We start from the raw sequence: 18,366 nt of genomic DNA on the forward strand, positions 1-18,366 counted from the left end.
ATAATGTTCCATCCTGCTCCTTCCAATTTTCTTGTCACTGCGGTATAAAATAAAAGTTGATTCGATTATCGATTAGAAAAATTTCGTTCAAAAATTCACTCATCTATGGCCAGCTTAAGTATCTAAAACATGCTAGCAAAGCAGCACCACGAAACGCAACAGCTTGCCTGGCTCGTGATAATGGCACATCCACTCTCAGTCTCTTTACTGGGGTGAAGGGGATCAAGTGAATTCATTAGAAACATATTTTGTGTTGTTATAGCAGCTTGTATTTCATGGTTTAGAATACATAACTGGACTAAAGGCTCTGCTTTAATTTCTTTAAATCACAATCTTCTCTTTATATACATAAGTTTTACATTAAAGATACGATCCTCTGGAAATTGGCCATGAATGGGAGAAAACAGGCTATAAGGAATGAAATCTTACATTGCTGGAAAGGAATCCGCTTTCTACACAATAAAGCTATAAAAATAGTACATTGTGAAATAAAATGGCACATACATCCTACCCACAGTGAAGGGATAGGCCTTTTTTTCTTTTCTTTGGCTTTTTTTTTTTCACCTTAAGAAGGATACAGAAAACTAAATGCTCTCAGCTATATACTGGTTAAAATAAAATAGTGCAATTTCTGAAAAACTGAGCTTGATAAGTAAGATTCCAGACCCAGTGGATATTTGTCAACCTAAAAACATGGACATTAAAAAAAAAAAAAAAAAAAAAGCTAGTGTAGATTGTGGAATATCTTCTTTAAAATTCTAAAAAGAACTCCACCCTAGGCACTAGTCACTCCTGCCATACCACCCTTGGACACCGGTCTCTTATACTGGTTACCCACAGACTACAGTGTGTCGTATGTCTTTGCTTGGGAACCAGCTGCTTCAATAGTGAGGCTGCAGTCGCTTATGCCACAATAGGTGCCAGACATTTATATAGAATTCTGTGCTGGTGTTTCTATGTTTCAGCAACCGAACTTTCCCACCCCACCAATGCTACCTTTCCCCCAAAGCGCCTTTTGAATAAAATACCTCCTCCTATTCTGCCAATGCCTGCAGGGGTGGCAAGTTCACAGATTAATCTCCATTATACAAGTGGGTGTCCCCCCTCCCCACAACTAATCCCTGCCTTTTAATTTTGAAGCCCCATGCTTCTGAATGGAGGAAGGGTTAAACAAGTACATAAAATAAAATAAAACAAATTAGACGATGGGGGGGGGGGGGCACAATCCCAGAATCCGTCTGTGATGGAATACGGCGAGTCAGTTCAGGGAAAGAATACAAATGAAATTTGGCGCTAAAGCTGCAGATACTGTTGGTGTTCAGAAAGATGGGACCCTCGATATTTCGACAGAAAACCTGTAAGGGATAAAATTTAACTTTCTTTAGTGTGTTAAAAGTGCCATTAAATCCACATAATTAAAATAAAAAATGATCACAACATGCTGTATTACATGAGGTTCATACTTACTCAGTCACTATGGGATTCAATTTCTGTAGGCTGCAAAAAACCTGATTGATTCTGCTGTACTCTTTCCCTCCCTCCTGTCCATGTCCCCACTACAGTAGAGCAGCCATTAACAGATAGTGCACATGCTCAGTTTTCAGAGCATTTCTATGTACAACATTTCATCCTTGATCACATTTGTGCAGCCCATGTGACTATATAGTAGTATGTATATCACATGTGGGTGTATATACAGTGGTAACTTACAGCCCACTCCCTCCTCCTCTATGCTCACTAAATGGCTAAACACAATGGGGGGGCAGGGGAATATTACATCTTGATTGATGGAGGCTTCATCTCCCTGTTATTGTAAACACACCCACTGACACAGGCTGGAGGAGTGTAACAGCCTGTAATTAGCATAAATACACTCACACCATGCTGTTGCCAAAAATAAGACTTGATTTCAAATATATATTGGTATGACAATTTAAAACGGTTTATTAAAATAAATATTTTTACTCTGCAATCAAAAGGCTGTTTTTTGTTTTTTTTTAACATGTGACTGGCAAAATAGGCTAGAAACTCCTCCTGCCACTGTTTCCCTGCAGACAGGCTGGGAAAGAGCTGGGTCACATGACAGCTGTATATCCATTAGGAAAAAAAGTACTTCAATTTTTATCTAATAAATATTTTTTTTATTTTATTATCTATTATTTATTATTTTTTTATTTTTTTATCTAACTATTATAGTGCCATCATCCACATACAGAAATATATGAGATACTGTAAATTAAACAGTGTCTGTTTAGTATCACTTTAACCACTCCAATACTGGGCACTTTCACCTCCTTCCTACCCAGGCCAATTTTCAGCTTTCGGTGTTGTCATACTTTGAATGACAATTGTGCAGTCATGCAACAATGCACACACATGAAATTTTGGATTGTTTTTTTTTTTAATAAAGATAGAGCTTTCTTTTGGTGGTAATTAATGAGCACTGGGTTTTTTTTCTTTTTGCTAAATAAAGACCAACAATTTTGGAAAAAAAAAAATTCTTAGTTTGTTATAAAATTTTGCAAACAAGTCATTTTTATTCTTCATGATGTGTACTGATGAGGCTGCATTGATAATCATAGCAGTAGTTCAGTTATAGGAATTTATATAGCATTTCCTTAAAATCATACCTCTGCTCACACGCCGGCTTGCTCCATACTGAAGTTCATATCGGTGTGCTTGTACCCCAGCAGCATTGTTGTGGGGTAACAAGAAGTGGAGAGATGTTGCCCATTGTCTCCAATAACAGATAAATCTGTGTCCTCTGGAGTTCTCTCACAGTCTGTAAAGAGTCAACAGGCATCGAGATTAAGATAAAAAAAAAATGTATCTTTGTAAATATTACATGTACTCATCAGTATTTCATTTTGTGTACCTCTGTTCAGTCAATGGCAAGCTCTTTTCAACTGAAACTATACTCAACTGTGTTGCTAGTCTTCATAGGAATGATAAGTAAAGAACAACAGAAGGGCTTAAATTTCCAGAAGAAAATGCTTCAGACTCTTACTGCAGTGCTGGCTACATTTTTGGAAGACTACGCACAGTCATTCAACCTCCACTGAAGGTGAGGAATGAAAGATAGGTTAGATGTGTATATATAGGCTGTAACAGTTGTTAATCCCCAGCCCCCTCACTCCCAGACCCCCTTCCCCTGTGACAGCAGACGGAGATTCTTTTCCCTGCAGCTGCTGTCACATTACATTTAGAAATGGGAGCGACTCTGTGCGGTTCTGCCGCACGCTGCATCATTCATTCACAGAGATCTGGTAATGAATAACCTACAAGTCTCGTCTGCCACCTTTGCAGATGGAATTGTAGTTCTCAATAGACTGAGTGACCTGATCAGCACACTTGCAGTCCATTGACACTTCCAGAAGCTCAGTAACTGTCTGCTCAAACAGAGGTACAGGCAAAGAGCTGTAGGCAGCATCTGCAGGAGCCTGACTTCACACCCATACCCACACTGATCACAGGTACAAATTCTGTGCAGGCTTTTATGTAAAGTAAATAAATGCACATTGTTTTACCTGCAAAATCATGTGCATTTATTTATATTGTTTTCAAAATTGTACTTGCCTTTTTAATGTGGTCCAAAACCAATGTGACTGTTAAAGTTTAAGGTTAACATAAGTACAGCAATGTTTTACCCACATAGGGAACAAGTAATCTGGCACGGCTCTTACAGTAAACTGAATTCAGTTCTAAGTAAACCTTCCAGTGTGGAGGAGGGTTTAAAGGTATAAAGGTAATGCTACAGCAGAAGGCACGAGGACAAATCATATTCACTACCATACTCCTGCAAATTTAAAGTGGAACTCCACCCAGAATGTATGTATGTATGTATATATACATACATATATATATATATATATATACACATATATACACACACATATATATATATATATATATATATATATATACACACACACACACACACACACATATATATATATATATACATATACAGTGCCTTGCAAAAGTATTCGGCCCCCTTGAACTTTTCAACCTTCTGCCACATTTCAGGCTTCAAACATAAAGATATAAAACTGTAATTTTTTGTGAAGAATCAACAACAAGTGGGACACAATCATGAAGTGGAATGAAATTTATTGGATATTTCAAACTTTGTTAAATAAAAAACTGAAAAAATGGGCATGCAAAATGATTCAGCTCCTTTACTTTCAGTGCAGCAAACTCTCTCCAGAAGTTCAGTGAGGATCTCTGAATGATCCAATGTTGACCTAAATGAATAATGATGATAAACAGAATCCACCTGTGTGTAATCAAGTCTCCGTATAAATGCACCTGCACTGTGATAGTCTCAGAGGTCCGTTTAAAGCGCAGAGAGCATCATGAAGAACAAGGAACACACCAGGCAGGTCTGAGATACTGTTGTGGAGAAGTTTAAAGCCGGATTTGGATACAAAAAGATTTCTCAAGCTTTAAACATCCCAAGGAGCTGGCCGTCCCTCTAAACTTTCAGCTCATACAAGGAGAAGACTGATCAGAGATGCAGCCAAGAGGCCCATGATCACTCTGGATGAACTGCAGAGATCTACAGCTGAGGTGGGAGACTCTGTCCATAGGACAACAATCAGTCGTATACTGCACAAATCTGGCCTTTATGGAAGAGTGGCAAGAAGAAAGCCATTTCTTAAAGATATCCATAATAAGTGTAGTTTAAAGTTTGCCACAAGCCACCTGGGAGACACACCAAACATGTGAAAGAAGGTGCTCTGGTCAGATAAAACCAAAATCAAACTTTTTGGCAACAATGAAAAATGTTATGTTTGGCGTAAAAGCAACACAGCTCATCACCCTGAACACACCATCCCCACTGTCAAACATGGTGGTGGCAGCATCATGGTTTGGGCCTGCTTTTCTTCAGCAGGGACAGGAAAGATGGTTAAAATTGATGGGAAGATGGATGGAGCCAAATACAGGACCATTCTGGAAGAAAACCTGATGGAGTCTGCAAAAGACCTGAGACTGGGACGGAGATTTGTCTTCCAACAAGACAATGATCCAAAACATAAAACAAAATCTACAATGGAATGGTTCACAAATAAACATATCCAGGTGTTAGAATGGCCAAGTCAAAGTCCAGACCTGAATCCAATCGAGAATCTGTGGAAAGAACTGAAAACTGCTGTTCACAAACGCTCTCCATCCAACCTCACTGAGCTCGAGCTGTTTTGCAAGGAGGAATGGGCAAAAATTTCAGTCTCTCGATGTGCAAAACTGATAGAGACATACCCCAAGAGACTTACAGCTGTAATCGCAGCAAAAGGTGGCGCTACAAAGTATTAACTTAAGGGGGCTGAATAATTTTGCACGCCCAATTTTTCACTTTTTTATTTGTTAAAAAAGTTTGAAATATCCATTAAATATCGTTCCACTTCATGATTGTGTCCCACTTGTTGATTCTTCACAAAAAATTACAGTTTTATATCTTTATGTTTGAAGCCTGAAATGTGGCAAAAGGTCGAAAAGTTCAAGGGGGCCGAATACTTTCGCAAGGCACTGTATATATACACACACATATATATATATATATATATATATATACACACACACACACACATATATATATATATATATATATATATATATACACACACACACAAACGCTATTATCTAAAGTATTGGGGCACCTGCCTTTAAAACGCACATGAACTTTAATGGCATCCCAGTCTTAGTCTGTAGGGTTTAATATTGAGTTTTCCACCATTTTTAGCTATAATAGCTTCAACTATTCTGGGGAGGCTGTCCACAAGGTTTAGGAATGTCTCTATGGGAATGTTTGGCCATTCTTCCAGAAGCGCATTTGTGAGGTCAGGCACTGATATTGGAAAGAAGGCCTGGCTGGCAGTCTCCGCTCTAATTCATGCCAAAGGTGTTCTACTGGGTTGAGGTCAGGACTCTGTGCAGGCAAGTCAGGTTCCTCCACCCTAAACTCTCTCATTCATGTCTTTATGGACCTTGTTTGTGCACTAGTGTGCAGTCATTTTGGAACAGAAAGAGCCCAACCCCAAACAGTTCCCACAAGGTTTGGAGCATGAAATTGTTCTAAAGGTCTTGGAATGCTGATGCCTTAAGAGTTCCCTTCACTGGAACTAAGGAGCCAAACCCAACCCCTGAAAAACAACCCCACACCATTATCCCCCTCCACTAAATGATTTGGACCAATGCACAAAGCTTGCTCCATAAAGACATGGATGAGCAAGTTTTGAGTGGAGGAAAGTGACCGGCCTGCACAGAGTCCTGACCTCAACCCAGTAGAACACCTTTGGGATGAATAAGAGTGAAGACTGCAAGCCAGGCCTTATTTTCCAACATCAGTGCCTGACCTTACAAATGCGCTTCTGGAAGAATGGTCAAACATTCCCATAGACACACTCCTAAACCTTGTGGTCAGCCTTCCCAGAAGAGTTGAAGCTGTTATAGCTGCAAAGGGTGGGCCAACTCAATACTGAACCCTACAGACTAAGACTGGGATGTCATTAAAGGTCATGTGCGTGTAAAGGCAGGTGTCCCAATACTTTTGATATAAATAGTGCATATATCTGGGAGAGGTTACATCATTTGTCAGTGTGACAGTATTCACCGTCACTGGAACTTAAAGACGGATAAGTAATGGTTTGGATTGCTTCATATTTGCCAGCAATATCTCCATATAGAAATATTAAGATTTATTCCCATTTGCCATGAAATCTGTAATTCCTAAATGCTGTGTATATTACATATCTTTCAATGTCAGCAAGGTTTTCCTTGTTTGTGTATTGGGAGGGAATGTGGATTGCCCTGTCTCATTGTAAGTACTAATGACCTCCCATTGTTCTGTGTATGGCTATTGTGTACATTGATTGCCCCCTGGGGGGCTTCTGTCTCATTGCACATGGCAGTCCTTCTGGTCAAGCTATCGGACCAATCCCTGCTGACTCATTTTCAAGTCCTCATTTGCATGGCTAAGGAGGTCCTGAAGGAGGACCCCAGGTACTTTACAATTGACCAATAGGAAAGCGGTTGTTGGGGGCGGGATGTTCCAAATTCTGTATATAAGTCTTGTTCAATAAAGTTGTTCTAGAGTTCCTTCACCTCAATTTAGAGTTCTGTCTCTTGTTGGGGGAATCTGCTGCAAGGGACTGCTATGTCCTCCATACTCCCTTGGATAATCCCTAAGCTCTTGTAAGAGCTTGTTCTGCTGCATTCTCTGGGGAAAGAGAGGTTCACTCACAGGAACCTGGAGCCTTGTCGTAGGTCCAGGGTGGGTAGGAGATTGCGAGACCCTAACCAAGCTGTGGTGGTTCGTGGGGTCTGAAGTGCTTACGGTGTCTGGTGGAGTGCTTGGAGCCCTCGGGAAGCACTAGGAGCATCTGTCAACGGAGGTACCCGGTCTGGGGTGCCCTGTTCCGTTACAGTCAGTTATTTATGGCTGTGTCAAACTGGGGAGATTCATCCCTAACCTTGTTGTTGCAACTAATCCCAAGAGTGGAATTACTATCGCCTAACAGGATTTCCTCCTATGTTCTGGCTTGGTGTTACTTAAATTTTTCCCAATGAGGGGGCATAAAAAAGGCTCTAACCCATCCCCACTATACTAAAACCAAGGGCTTTAGCTTTAAAAATGAACCCTCCAGCAGTTCTATCACAGTATAAGGCACCTCAGCAAGCTTTAATTCAAACTGTGCATAATGAAAACAAAAAAGGGAGAAAGCATTACTGTTTACATAGACCCTTATCAACCCCTTCCTGCTTACCCCAGCGTACCTTGATTGGCAATCAAGTAACCACAGTGATTGGCTGTCAGTTTTTACATGATTGGAAGCCTGTCCTGCTGGCTACCGCTCGTTAGTTGGGACTGAGAGCTGTCTTTGAAACATCAACCCTCCATTGACACATATGTGTGGTAGAAAAAGGGTGGGCTTTTTACCCCCACACGCTGCACATATGGGTTACAAAGGCAGTTAACACGACTGATGAAGAAGCAAAAAATGAAAAAATAATAAAGTAACAGAACACAATGAGGCAGGTGATTGGAAGAAGCAACAAATACAGTGGGTCATGCTGGGAAACGGAGACTATAAAACAAAAAACAATAAAAAGCAAATAAGCAGAGGCACCTTTTGTCTGCTCACCTTCACTCTCTTCGCCATCCTGGAGCTGCTGACTTCCCATAAGTGAAGAGTGGCTCAAAACTGCATCCGCCATACGTGCAGAGCTTAGAGCCTTACCCGCCATTAAACTCATACCAGCCAAATTGTCCAGCTGCACCTGGAAATACAGAGGGTGCAGAAAGTAAAACCATGCTGGATCTAAAAGATGGCTCTACAATAGACAAACCATTCCTTAACCATATGTCTACTGGGGCAAGCGATTGTAAACGTGTTTTATCATTGACTAAAATAAATGATAAATGAAATGAATAATACAATATACACTTTGTAGTCAACTAAATACGGAGCGCAAATATACCACCTATCAACCATAAGCCTAAACTATCTATCATAAATGATCCTTTAACTGATCTCTACAATGAAAGTCTATCAACTTGGCCAAATCGATCAAGAGCTCACTAAATTCAATTTGATGGGATTACTTGCAATAAAGGATCGACTGAATGTGTGATGATGAATAACAGTGTGTTGATGCATGTTTGGCCACCACTACAGTATACTTCTAATGTAAGAAACCCAAACACCCCACACAATAGCAAGGGAAACACAGCACAGGAAACCATTAAGAATGAGGATACAAAAAAGTTCATTCACAAATTGCCTCACATTTGACAATCCCTTTGTTTTCAAACTGTTCCTTCAGGAAAATATCTGTATACAGCCCATCAAGTAATAATCGTGAAATACATACATAGGCATCATCACTAGTTTGGATGGTGTGGTGCCGCTGCAACATCCTGGAACGTGCATGCTCACTAACTGACGACCTGGGAGAGTAAGGGACACCATTATGGTCTGGAACGTCCATGGCATGAGGGGGGGAAACTTTGTCCATGCAGTTCACCGTAGCTCCTGGCTCTTAAATAAAAAGAAAGAAACTGATTAGTACATATATGTGCTGGATTGTAGCCATGAAACCTTAAATACAGATTATTTGGTATACATGATTGCAGAGGTGCCGCATTCCGCTATAAGGGTTTGCCTCTTTTAGCATAATGGTAGGAAAATCCAGTGGATTGTTGCAAGGGCGTATTGTGCCACAAACTGAAGTTTCAAAGAAAGGAGCTCCTTTGCTTTCTCTTAGGCCCCTTTTACACATGCAGACCGGACCGTTCGGAACAGATGCCCCATGCATCTCTATGGGGTAGCGGATGTCAGCAGAGACATGTCCGCTGACATCCGATCCAGTCTGTCAAATCCGGACGGATGGAAAGCCTATTTTCCATCCGTCTGGCCGATCGGATGAGAACGGACAGGCGGTCTGTTCTCATCCGATTACCCCATAGATAACAGCAGGGATCTCACACCTCCGTCTCCGCACACAGAGACAGGGCTGTCATCGGCCTGCTCAGCAGGGATCAGCGGATAGATCCCCCGCTGAGCAGAATGGAGAACGGAGCGGACATGTGTGAAAGGGGCCTTACAGTCAAAAATCTTATACCACTGTAACCAACGTGTGTGGAGGGAAGTCGATTTACTTTAATTGCACTAAAAATCCTGAAATCTGGAATGCGAGAAGGAAAATTTCAACACGACCAGCAAGTGCTGAGCTTGTATGTGAACGCTTTGGAATTAACCTGCAATAAAATGTCATCTGATCCTCATCCAAGTCACAACAATACTGAAGACAAATACAATGTGCTTAAGCTGATAACACACGAATATATCTCATTTCTTGAGGCTTTATTGAACACACCTATTAAACATAGTGCTGGAGGAAATAGTAAGTAAATATATTGACTCATTTCTTCAACAAACGCTAAATGGAGTCAGTAGTTTGCACGCCTGGAGTCCATATAATAAAATGAGAAGTGTGGTTTAGAGCTACTTTGATTGATAAGACACTCAAACGTTTTAGGACTGATGTTCATAAGAACCATCAGCTTCTAGATTGTAAGCTCTAACGAGCAGGGCCCTCTGATTCCTCCTGTATTGAATTGTACTGTAACTGTATTGTCTTCCCCCACACTGTAAAGCGCTGCGCAAACTGTTGGCGCTATATAAATCCTGTATAATAATAATCAGCTGATGGGAACCATGCCTCGCAAAAAGGAGCTCTATGAAGACAAGTGATCAAGAGTACAGGCAGTCCCCAGGTCACAAACAAGATAGAGTCTGTAGCTTTATTCTTAAGTTTAATTTTTTTCGTAATTTGGAGCAGGTACATTTCTTAAGGCTCCATTTACACCGGAGCGTATCGTTTTCAGACGTTTCTTTGAGCGTTATTTAGGCGTTTTTTAGAGGTGTATGGAGGCAGGCATTGACATCTAACAAAAATGCTGGCAGTCTGCCAAAAAAGAAGCTCATGCACTTTTTTTGAGCTTCAGGCAACAGAACGCTCATATGTGAACAGGGGTCATTGAAATGAATGCAATGCTTGTTGGGCGTTTTGAGACTTCAGAGATGAGCTTTTCACGAGCTAAAAAACGCTCAGGTGTGAAGAGGGCCTAAGTGTAGCTTCAGCCAAAAAAAAAACAATTTTTAAGTTTTTTTGGATAGCATAGGGAAGGGTTAACACCCCTGTGACATTTGTTTTGCTGTCTGTGCCCCTGTTCAGAAGATTTCACCTCGCTTTCTGTCCCTATGATTATTGGATTTTGAAAATTTTGGGTTGTTGTGTAAACAAGGATTGGTGATAACGCTTCAGTGGAGCATGATAACTCTTACAGGAATGAATTTCCCTCCCTAGGGGTAGATTTCCTCTCACTTCCTGTTGTTTCCCTCCATTTGTAAATAGGAGTCGTTTGTAAGTCGGATGTTTGTACCGGGGACTGCCTGTAGTTGATTTGCATAAGACTGGAGAGGGATACAAAGCAATCCAAAAGTGTTTAGGCATCCATCAATCTACAGCTAGACAAACTATCTATAAATGGAGAAAGTTTAGTACTGTGGTTACTCTTCCTCTAAGTGGGCACCCAGCCACCATGACTCCCAAGGCACAATGCAGAATCCGCAATGAGGTAAACAAGAACCCAAGAGTAACAGCTAAAAACATCACTGGAACTTAAAACTGAATTCCTACTTTCTTTTCACTAGAACTGAATGGAATGATCAATCCCAGCATAGCTGATACATCTGTACCATGTTTCTCTGTTGTCTCCAGATCCCCTGATATTTCTGGGTTTAGTTCTCGCTTTGTATCATGTAACACTCTGTAAATCCTGCTGATTGACACTGTGCCTTCCACAACCACTTCCTGCAGCAGCTAGAGTCTATGACACTCCCCTCTGTAGTCTTTCTTTCATACTCCGCAAATGATGTACCTTCCTTCACAGCTCTGATTGAATACATCCTATATAGCATTCAATCCCACCCTGTCACACCTACAGGAAGAGTCCAAACTTCCCAAGTCCCCTCCTCAAAGATCACAGCATTATTCAAGAAACAAACAACTTCATTCATACACAGCCTGTTCTGAAAGTTGGCTGTGCTGCTGCTGGGAAGGATTAAATGGATCACAATTAGAATTCAGTCCTGCCCAGTTAAATATGCTGACCAGTGTGAACAGGGAGAGTCCCACCCCTCAGATCCCGCCCTCCCAGAGCCCTGCTCTCTGTGAAGTGATTAATTTGCATGTTAAGGAAACACATTCATAATAGCCTCCCATAACCCTTTCTCTGTAGTTTCGCAGTAAGTCATTATTCTCTGGCATGCTGCAAGACAGTAATGATCACTAGTGTTGCACCGAAATTTCGGGAACCAAAATTTTCGGCCGAAAATGGGCTTATTCCATTTCGGCCGAAAATGGGTTAAAGATGCCGATATTAAAGATGACCGCCGCGGGCGCAGCGCAGGTTTCAAAAGACCCGCCTCTGGCCGGCGGGCCGCCTCCCGGTGATGTCACTACTACTACAATGTGCATGAATGAACTAACACAACGGGCGGGCGAGCGGCCGCTAACAGCTGTAACTAAGTGAGCGCTTCACTTCCCTATCAGGCAGGTATCTCTTCTGACAGGGAAAAGAAGCGCTCACATAGTTATAGCCATTAGCGGGCGCTTGCCCGCCCGGTGTGTTAGTTCATTCATGCACATCGTAGTAGTAGGGACATCACCGGGAGGCCGGCCACCGGCGCGTCTTTTGAAAGGAAGGACACAGGAGGAGCTGAGAGTAAGGAGATTGCATCCTTGGGATGGGGAGGGATGCTCTGGGGGGGGGGGGGAGGGATGCTGAGGCGGGGGGGGGGGCTGAGGCGAGCTTACCAATGGTGTTAGTATTATGCAGCATGAGGGGGTTAAGGTATTGCCTCTGATGGTCACTGATGCATTAGTGACCGACCAGTGGCAGTTAATTAACCCCTTTGTGCTGCATTAGTGCAACCAGTATCAGTGCAACCAGTGTTAATTAACACTGATACTGGTTGCACTAATGCAGCACAAAGGGGTTATTTAACTGCCACTGGTCGGTCACTAATGCATCAGTGACCAGCAGTGGCAATACATTAACCCCCTCATGCTGCATAATACAAATACCATTGGTAATTAAATTAACCACTTGCCAACCCGTCATAGTACATATACTGCGACAGGGTGGCATCGACAGGTGTACGTCGCTGCCTGTTTTTGGTGTATGCCCCTGTTCTATCTGTTTTAAAATCATTTGGGGGGGAAAAAGTAATTTTCGGATTCGGTTTTCGGCCAAGGGCATCCTGCATTTTCGGTTTTGGCCCAGAATTTTCATTTCGGTGCATCCCTAGTAATGACAGAGGAGGAGGTATGACACATTTCACCATCCACACGAAGGCCCGGAAACACAAACAGTACCCTTAGGGCCCACTCACATCAACTCCCAGAACTGGTACAACTGACTTCCATAGCACGCCCTGAAATTACAGAGGCTCAAAAGATCATGGGACATGTAGTATGAGGACTGGAAAAGGAAGGAAACAGGAAGTCAGCGAACTTTAAAATTCAGCCTGCAGGAAGAGTGACATCACAGACACCAGTTGTATACAGCTAAAGGAGGTAAGTTACACACAAACTGACAGTGGGGTTGTGACTAATTTACATGTACAATGCATCTGTTTTGTGGAGAAGCTGGAGTTCTTCTTTTAAAGGGAAGAAAAAAATAGTGACTAAAGAAAAAATAATATAGCGTATACAACTGATTATTAAAAACTACCTTTCCTTTTCAATCTGCAGCCGCTGTCATTTTCTGAAAACACAATGCAATATGGTTAGCTGGAGTTGTTCTGTACACACAAGTCAATATCCCTGATTTAGCAATGGCTCAATTAGTAAAATAACAGAAGAGGTTGCCATTCCATATTTTTGATCGAATTTTGTTCCTTTTATAGTGTATATCACCAAATTTCAAAAGTAGCCTGTTGACGATTCGCATAGCATGTAGGATTTTACACCAAATCGTGCCCTCTTTGATGCAATGTATTGCAGCCAGCTGAGCCTTCCCTTGTAGGCCATTAGACTTTCATCTATGCTGATGTCTCTTTCTGGCACATAGCTCAGTCGGAAATTCTGTAAAATCATTTGATATACTTCCCAAATTTTCTTTAGTTTTGGTGCAGGATAAGCAGTTTTTATCAAATTCTTCATTGTTTTCGAAGTGGAGATATTTCATTATGAGGGAGAATCTGTACTCTGACATGACCGTGCCAAAGATTGGAGTGGCAAGTAATGTATTGGCTGTCCAATACCACTTCTGCAGGGGTTTCCCCACCACTCCCTGAAGAATCATTAGGCCCTGAAATTTACAAATGCCATCTTTGGTCACTGGTTCCTACTTTATTTTTTCAATGACCTCATAGGTCAGAAATAATTGTAGGTATGCAAAGGGGTTGTCATAGTCAATGTCAACTTTCATACCAGGTACTCAAGTAAATGGGAATCTCGGGGGCGCTGCCTGAACTGTACCGCAATCAATAGAGCACCAAGTTTTCACATCGCTGAGCTCAGTCACAGAATCGTCGCTGACATCACTTTCAGTACCTGATGACGAATTTTCCCACGAATCACTATCGCTCAGTTCTTCAAATAATTCAGATTCATTGTCGTTGGTTTCCAGTTCGTCTAAAAGCGCTTTTGGGCTAAAAGAATCCTTTTTGGACGCCATGGACGGTCTCAATTGTATGGGCACAAAGTACCACAAAAGTACAGGCAGGGCACTGGAAAAGCCACTAGGTGAAAACCTGTGGTAAAATGACTTGATACAAAGTTGTAATCCTAACAGATGTCATTTGTTTTATTTATTTTTTGAATCTCCCGCCAGCCCCCCCCCCCCCCCCGCGTCGTGGCGCTCGCAGGGAATGGAACTGGAAAACAGGTGACAGCATCGGCCGGATCACACATCGAGGATGGCTGGAGGACAGCGGGGGATCGTAACGGAAGGTAAGTGTGATTGTGGGGTAATCCCAAGTGTGGCTCTGTATATTAACCCCAAGCCACACTCGGGAATACTGCCAGGGAGGTTAAGGACCCTGCTGACAAGAAAGCGGAGGCTGTGGCACGCAGCATGTTTACTATGGCTGGTTTGGCATTGTGGCCAGTCTTTACCTCAGCCCTGGTGTCTCAGACCCTAACTGAATGGGCCAAGCTTTTGCGCCAGGGCCTGGAGAGTGAGCAGGTCCCCACTGCTTATGTTGATTTAGCGCACCAGATGGTCCATGGGCTGCAGTTTATTTGTGAATCTGCTTTCTATACAGCTCCTGTGCTGTCCAAACTTTCTGTTTGAGTGGTGGTGACTATGCGCCTGCTGTGGCTTAAGAATTGGTCTGCAGACTAAGCCTCTAAGAAATCTCTCATTGATCTGCCCTTGCCTACGTTATCCCAGGAGGAGAGATTCTTGGTGGCTATTACCTCGGCCCGCAGGGTATCGGAATTGGCGGCATTATCCTGTCGCAGTCCCTATTTAGTGGTCCATAGGGACAAAGTGGTTCTTCATCTCTGTTCATCATTCCTGCCCAAAGTTGTCTCTGACTTCCATTTGAATGAGGACAATGTGTTGCCTTTCCTTGTGTCCCAAGCCAGCTCATCCCAGGGAATTTGCCTTGCATACCTTGGATGTGGTTTGTGCGATTTGGCAGCTACTGAGTCCTTTCGGAGGTCAGACTCGCTTTTTGTGGTTACAGACGGACCAAGAAAAGAGCTGGCTGCTTCTTCAGCTACCATCCAGATAGACGGCGACTCGGGCCTATTCCATTAAAGGTCAGATTCCACCTTTCCCTGTCACGGCGCATTCTACTATGGTGCTGAGAGCTTCTTCAGCCTTCCGTCTTCAGGCTTCAATATCGCAAGTTTGCAAGGCGGCCACTTGGTCGTCCGTGCATACCTTTACAAAATTCTATAAGGTAGATACTTTGGCATCTGCGGATGCTACTTTTGGCCGCAAAGTTTTGCAGGCTGCTGTTTAAGAGGGGCTGTTCCCTCTTGAGGGGTGTTTTTTCTGTAAACCTTTATTTTTCAGACGGGGCTCTTGTGACCCGGTTAAGGCTCCTGTGTCCTGGGTTAAGGGCTCTTATGTTTAGCCTTGGGTTATTTTCCCCACCCCTCATTTTCCTTTTGGCGCCGCTTTTGGATGTTCCACTAGTTAGGATTTATTGAGCATTGTATCCGTCGATGAACGAAAGAGAAAATGGGATTTTTGTACTTACCGTAAAATCCATTTCTCGGAGTTCATTGATGGAAACAGCATCCACCCCTCTATGGAGTTCTGATACTTATAATACTGCTTGCTACTAAACTGATTACCTAGAGCAGAGAAGGGGGTTATATACCAAGCGGAGGACGGGCCATGGGCATAGCCAGCTGTTTTTTATTCTGCCTAGTCCTATTCCTGGAGGCGGCAATGTAACCCAGTTATGATTCATGGAACCTTGCCAGGGGACAAGAGCGAAATGCGATCTTGTAGCCAGCCTGAACGACTTCATGGGCCCACTTGTCTTGCACTAGGGAAGTCCACAGGTTCGGAAATCAGCGAAGACCTCCCCCCACCCCGATACGGGTGAGGGCGCACCTTCATGCTGAAGGAGCCTTGTCCATGGGTCTGGAGAAGCCCGATCTTGGCTTGCCAGACCAGGTTCGTTTAGATCCTCCTGAAGAGGCCCTGAAAGGCTTTGAGCTCTTGTCAGTTGACCCTGAGGGACGAAAAAACTTCTTATGAGCTGAGAAGAAAGGCTCACATCTATGATGAGGTTCCCAGCCCTTAGTAGCCTGCGGAAGAAAAGTACTCTTTCCCCCCTGTGAAACCTTTAATGATGTCATCCAGGGTAGCGCCAAACAGGCGATCTCCATGGAAAGGAAGATCAGTCAAGGCCTCTTTTGAAGTCTGATCCGCAGACCAGCACTTGAGCCAAAAGACATGCTGAGGGACCACTGTCAAAACAGAGCCGAGCCATCGGGGGAGACACATCCAAAGAGGTATCACATAAAAACTGCAGCCCCTGTACCAGCTGGGCAAAGGAAGGGGGGATCTGTTCCCCCTCCAGGTCACAGGGTAAGAGCTAAGGCAACTTGGTCAGAGTTTATGACACTAGGGTATTGGTGAATACTAGCCTCATTGCTGAACCAGCCAAAGTGTACATATGGCGGGCCACAGCCTCCACCTTCAGGTCAGCCAGATCCTTTAAGGCCGGGGACTCTTCAACTGGAATCATGGTTGCCTTGTTTAATCTGGAAACCAGAGGGTCCACCACCGGTGGCACAGTCCACTTCTTAAGAAAGAATTCCTCATGGGGGTAACGTCTAGTAAAGCGCTTAGGGACCCCACCGGGATGCTTTGGTCGTCCCCACTCTTTAGCGACAATTCTGTCAAAATAGGCAGGGAAACGAAATACCTTTGCCGCTCTGGATGACTTGCGAGTGCAAAAGGGTTCCTGCGCCTCCGTTGCAGCTTAAACTGCGTCTTCCATATTCAGGGTCTCACGCACAGATACAATCAGTGCACCCACCAGCGCCTTTTCGTGCTCGGTCGCAGACGTGGAGGAATCATCCTCACTATCAGAGGACTCCAGGCGCATGGTTGCAGACCCAGCCGGGTGATCCACGTCTGTGGCGGTCGAATCGGATTCAGGATCTGATGAGACAGGGGGCACTTTTTGCTAGCCCGTCGCCCTCAAGCCACCTCCACCTGGGACACAAGGGATTCCAGGACCGCCGTCAGTGCATGGATGGATGCCTTGCAGCCTCAGAGAGGGGATCAGGTGGGGAAATGTGCTCCAAAGACTCAATGAGTCACCAGTGGGACCCCACAAAAAGTGTAAACACTGCTAAGGGACGACTCCCACTGCGCTGGCAGCACCATCCAGTCGCCAGGCACAAAGCATCAAGTGATCCTCAGCAGAGAGGGAGAGGACCCCATCAGACTCACCACTCGCAGAGACAAGCACCTGCAGACACCAGGATAATCTGCACTACATGTGCGGAGAACAGGAAGTAAAATTATCCAGAAGTCAGCACAAGGGAATGAGGAGGGGCTCCCACCGCCGAAATCGCCGCCCATAGGGTTCCACTGTTATGGCCCCCGCTATTTTCAATGCCAAACCACAGTAAAATGGGCGCTGGACTACACAAACATCAAAATGGAAATTCCCCGTGGGGTGGGACTTTTAAGGCACGTGGATGAATACAAAAAGAATATAATAATAATTAATTTATTGAAAATGATAACATATACATATACAAATTATTAAAAAAAGTTGGCAAGCTTAATACAATTCATGCATTCAATAGACAAGGAGATACCGCTGTATTGAGGTAAATGCCCAACGCGTTTCAAAGATATAAGTCACAACTCCTTCTTCAGGGGCAACCTTAAAATAGCGGTCTGTAAATGATCAACCATATAGATAATATATGGAAAGTATTTACAAATATGTAGATTGTACAAAAAATCATACAGTACTGTGGTAGACATTCATTACAGAGTAAAGCCATCCAAATAAAGTGTCTATATGTCAAAAAAGGTTCAAAAACACTTACAGGGTCTGCCGTATGGCTGTCTAGAGTGTATGCCTGCCAATGATATTAAAAACAGATGGCTGGGTAGGTCTCATCGCTGCATTGGGGTACTTCGTTGGAGAAAGTAGGCAATTTAGGAGGTAAAGATATTCTTGTAAGCACCTTCCAATTGTGTGTGCCCATCAGCTGTGAAGCTGACTGGGGACAGCTGAAACCCAAAAAGAATGGGAGATCTGCCAGATGAGGAAAAAAGAGTGGGTTGTATAGGGTTGTACA

The 18,366-nt window shown here is 43.3% G+C and overlaps 1 protein-coding gene across 2 annotated transcripts in view; it reads right to left on the minus strand.

The window, feature by feature from the left end:
• Positions 1-310: 310 nt before the first annotated feature.
• The window catches only part of SIK3 (SIK family kinase 3), a 390,005-nt gene continuing 371,949 nt past the window's right edge, over positions 311-18,366 (minus strand). For both annotated transcript variants that reach the window (XM_082274215.1, XM_082274214.1), the window contains exons 22-25: positions 8,872-9,038; positions 8,142-8,277; positions 2,631-2,782; positions 311-1,355 (exon numbers count right to left, since the gene is read on the minus strand). In XM_082274215.1, the coding sequence (XP_082130341.1) occupies positions 2,637-2,782; positions 8,142-8,277; positions 8,872-9,038 (449 nt within the window). In that variant the 3' untranslated portion in view covers positions 311-1,355; positions 2,631-2,636. The remainder of the gene's footprint in view (positions 1,356-2,630; positions 2,783-8,141; positions 8,278-8,871; positions 9,039-18,366) is intronic.

The sequence above is a fragment of the Pelophylax lessonae genome (assembly GCF_965119305.1).
Source record: "Pelophylax lessonae genome assembly, chromosome: 12".
In the NCBI taxonomy this organism is placed as follows: domain Eukaryota; kingdom Metazoa; phylum Chordata; class Amphibia; order Anura; family Ranidae; genus Pelophylax; species Pelophylax lessonae.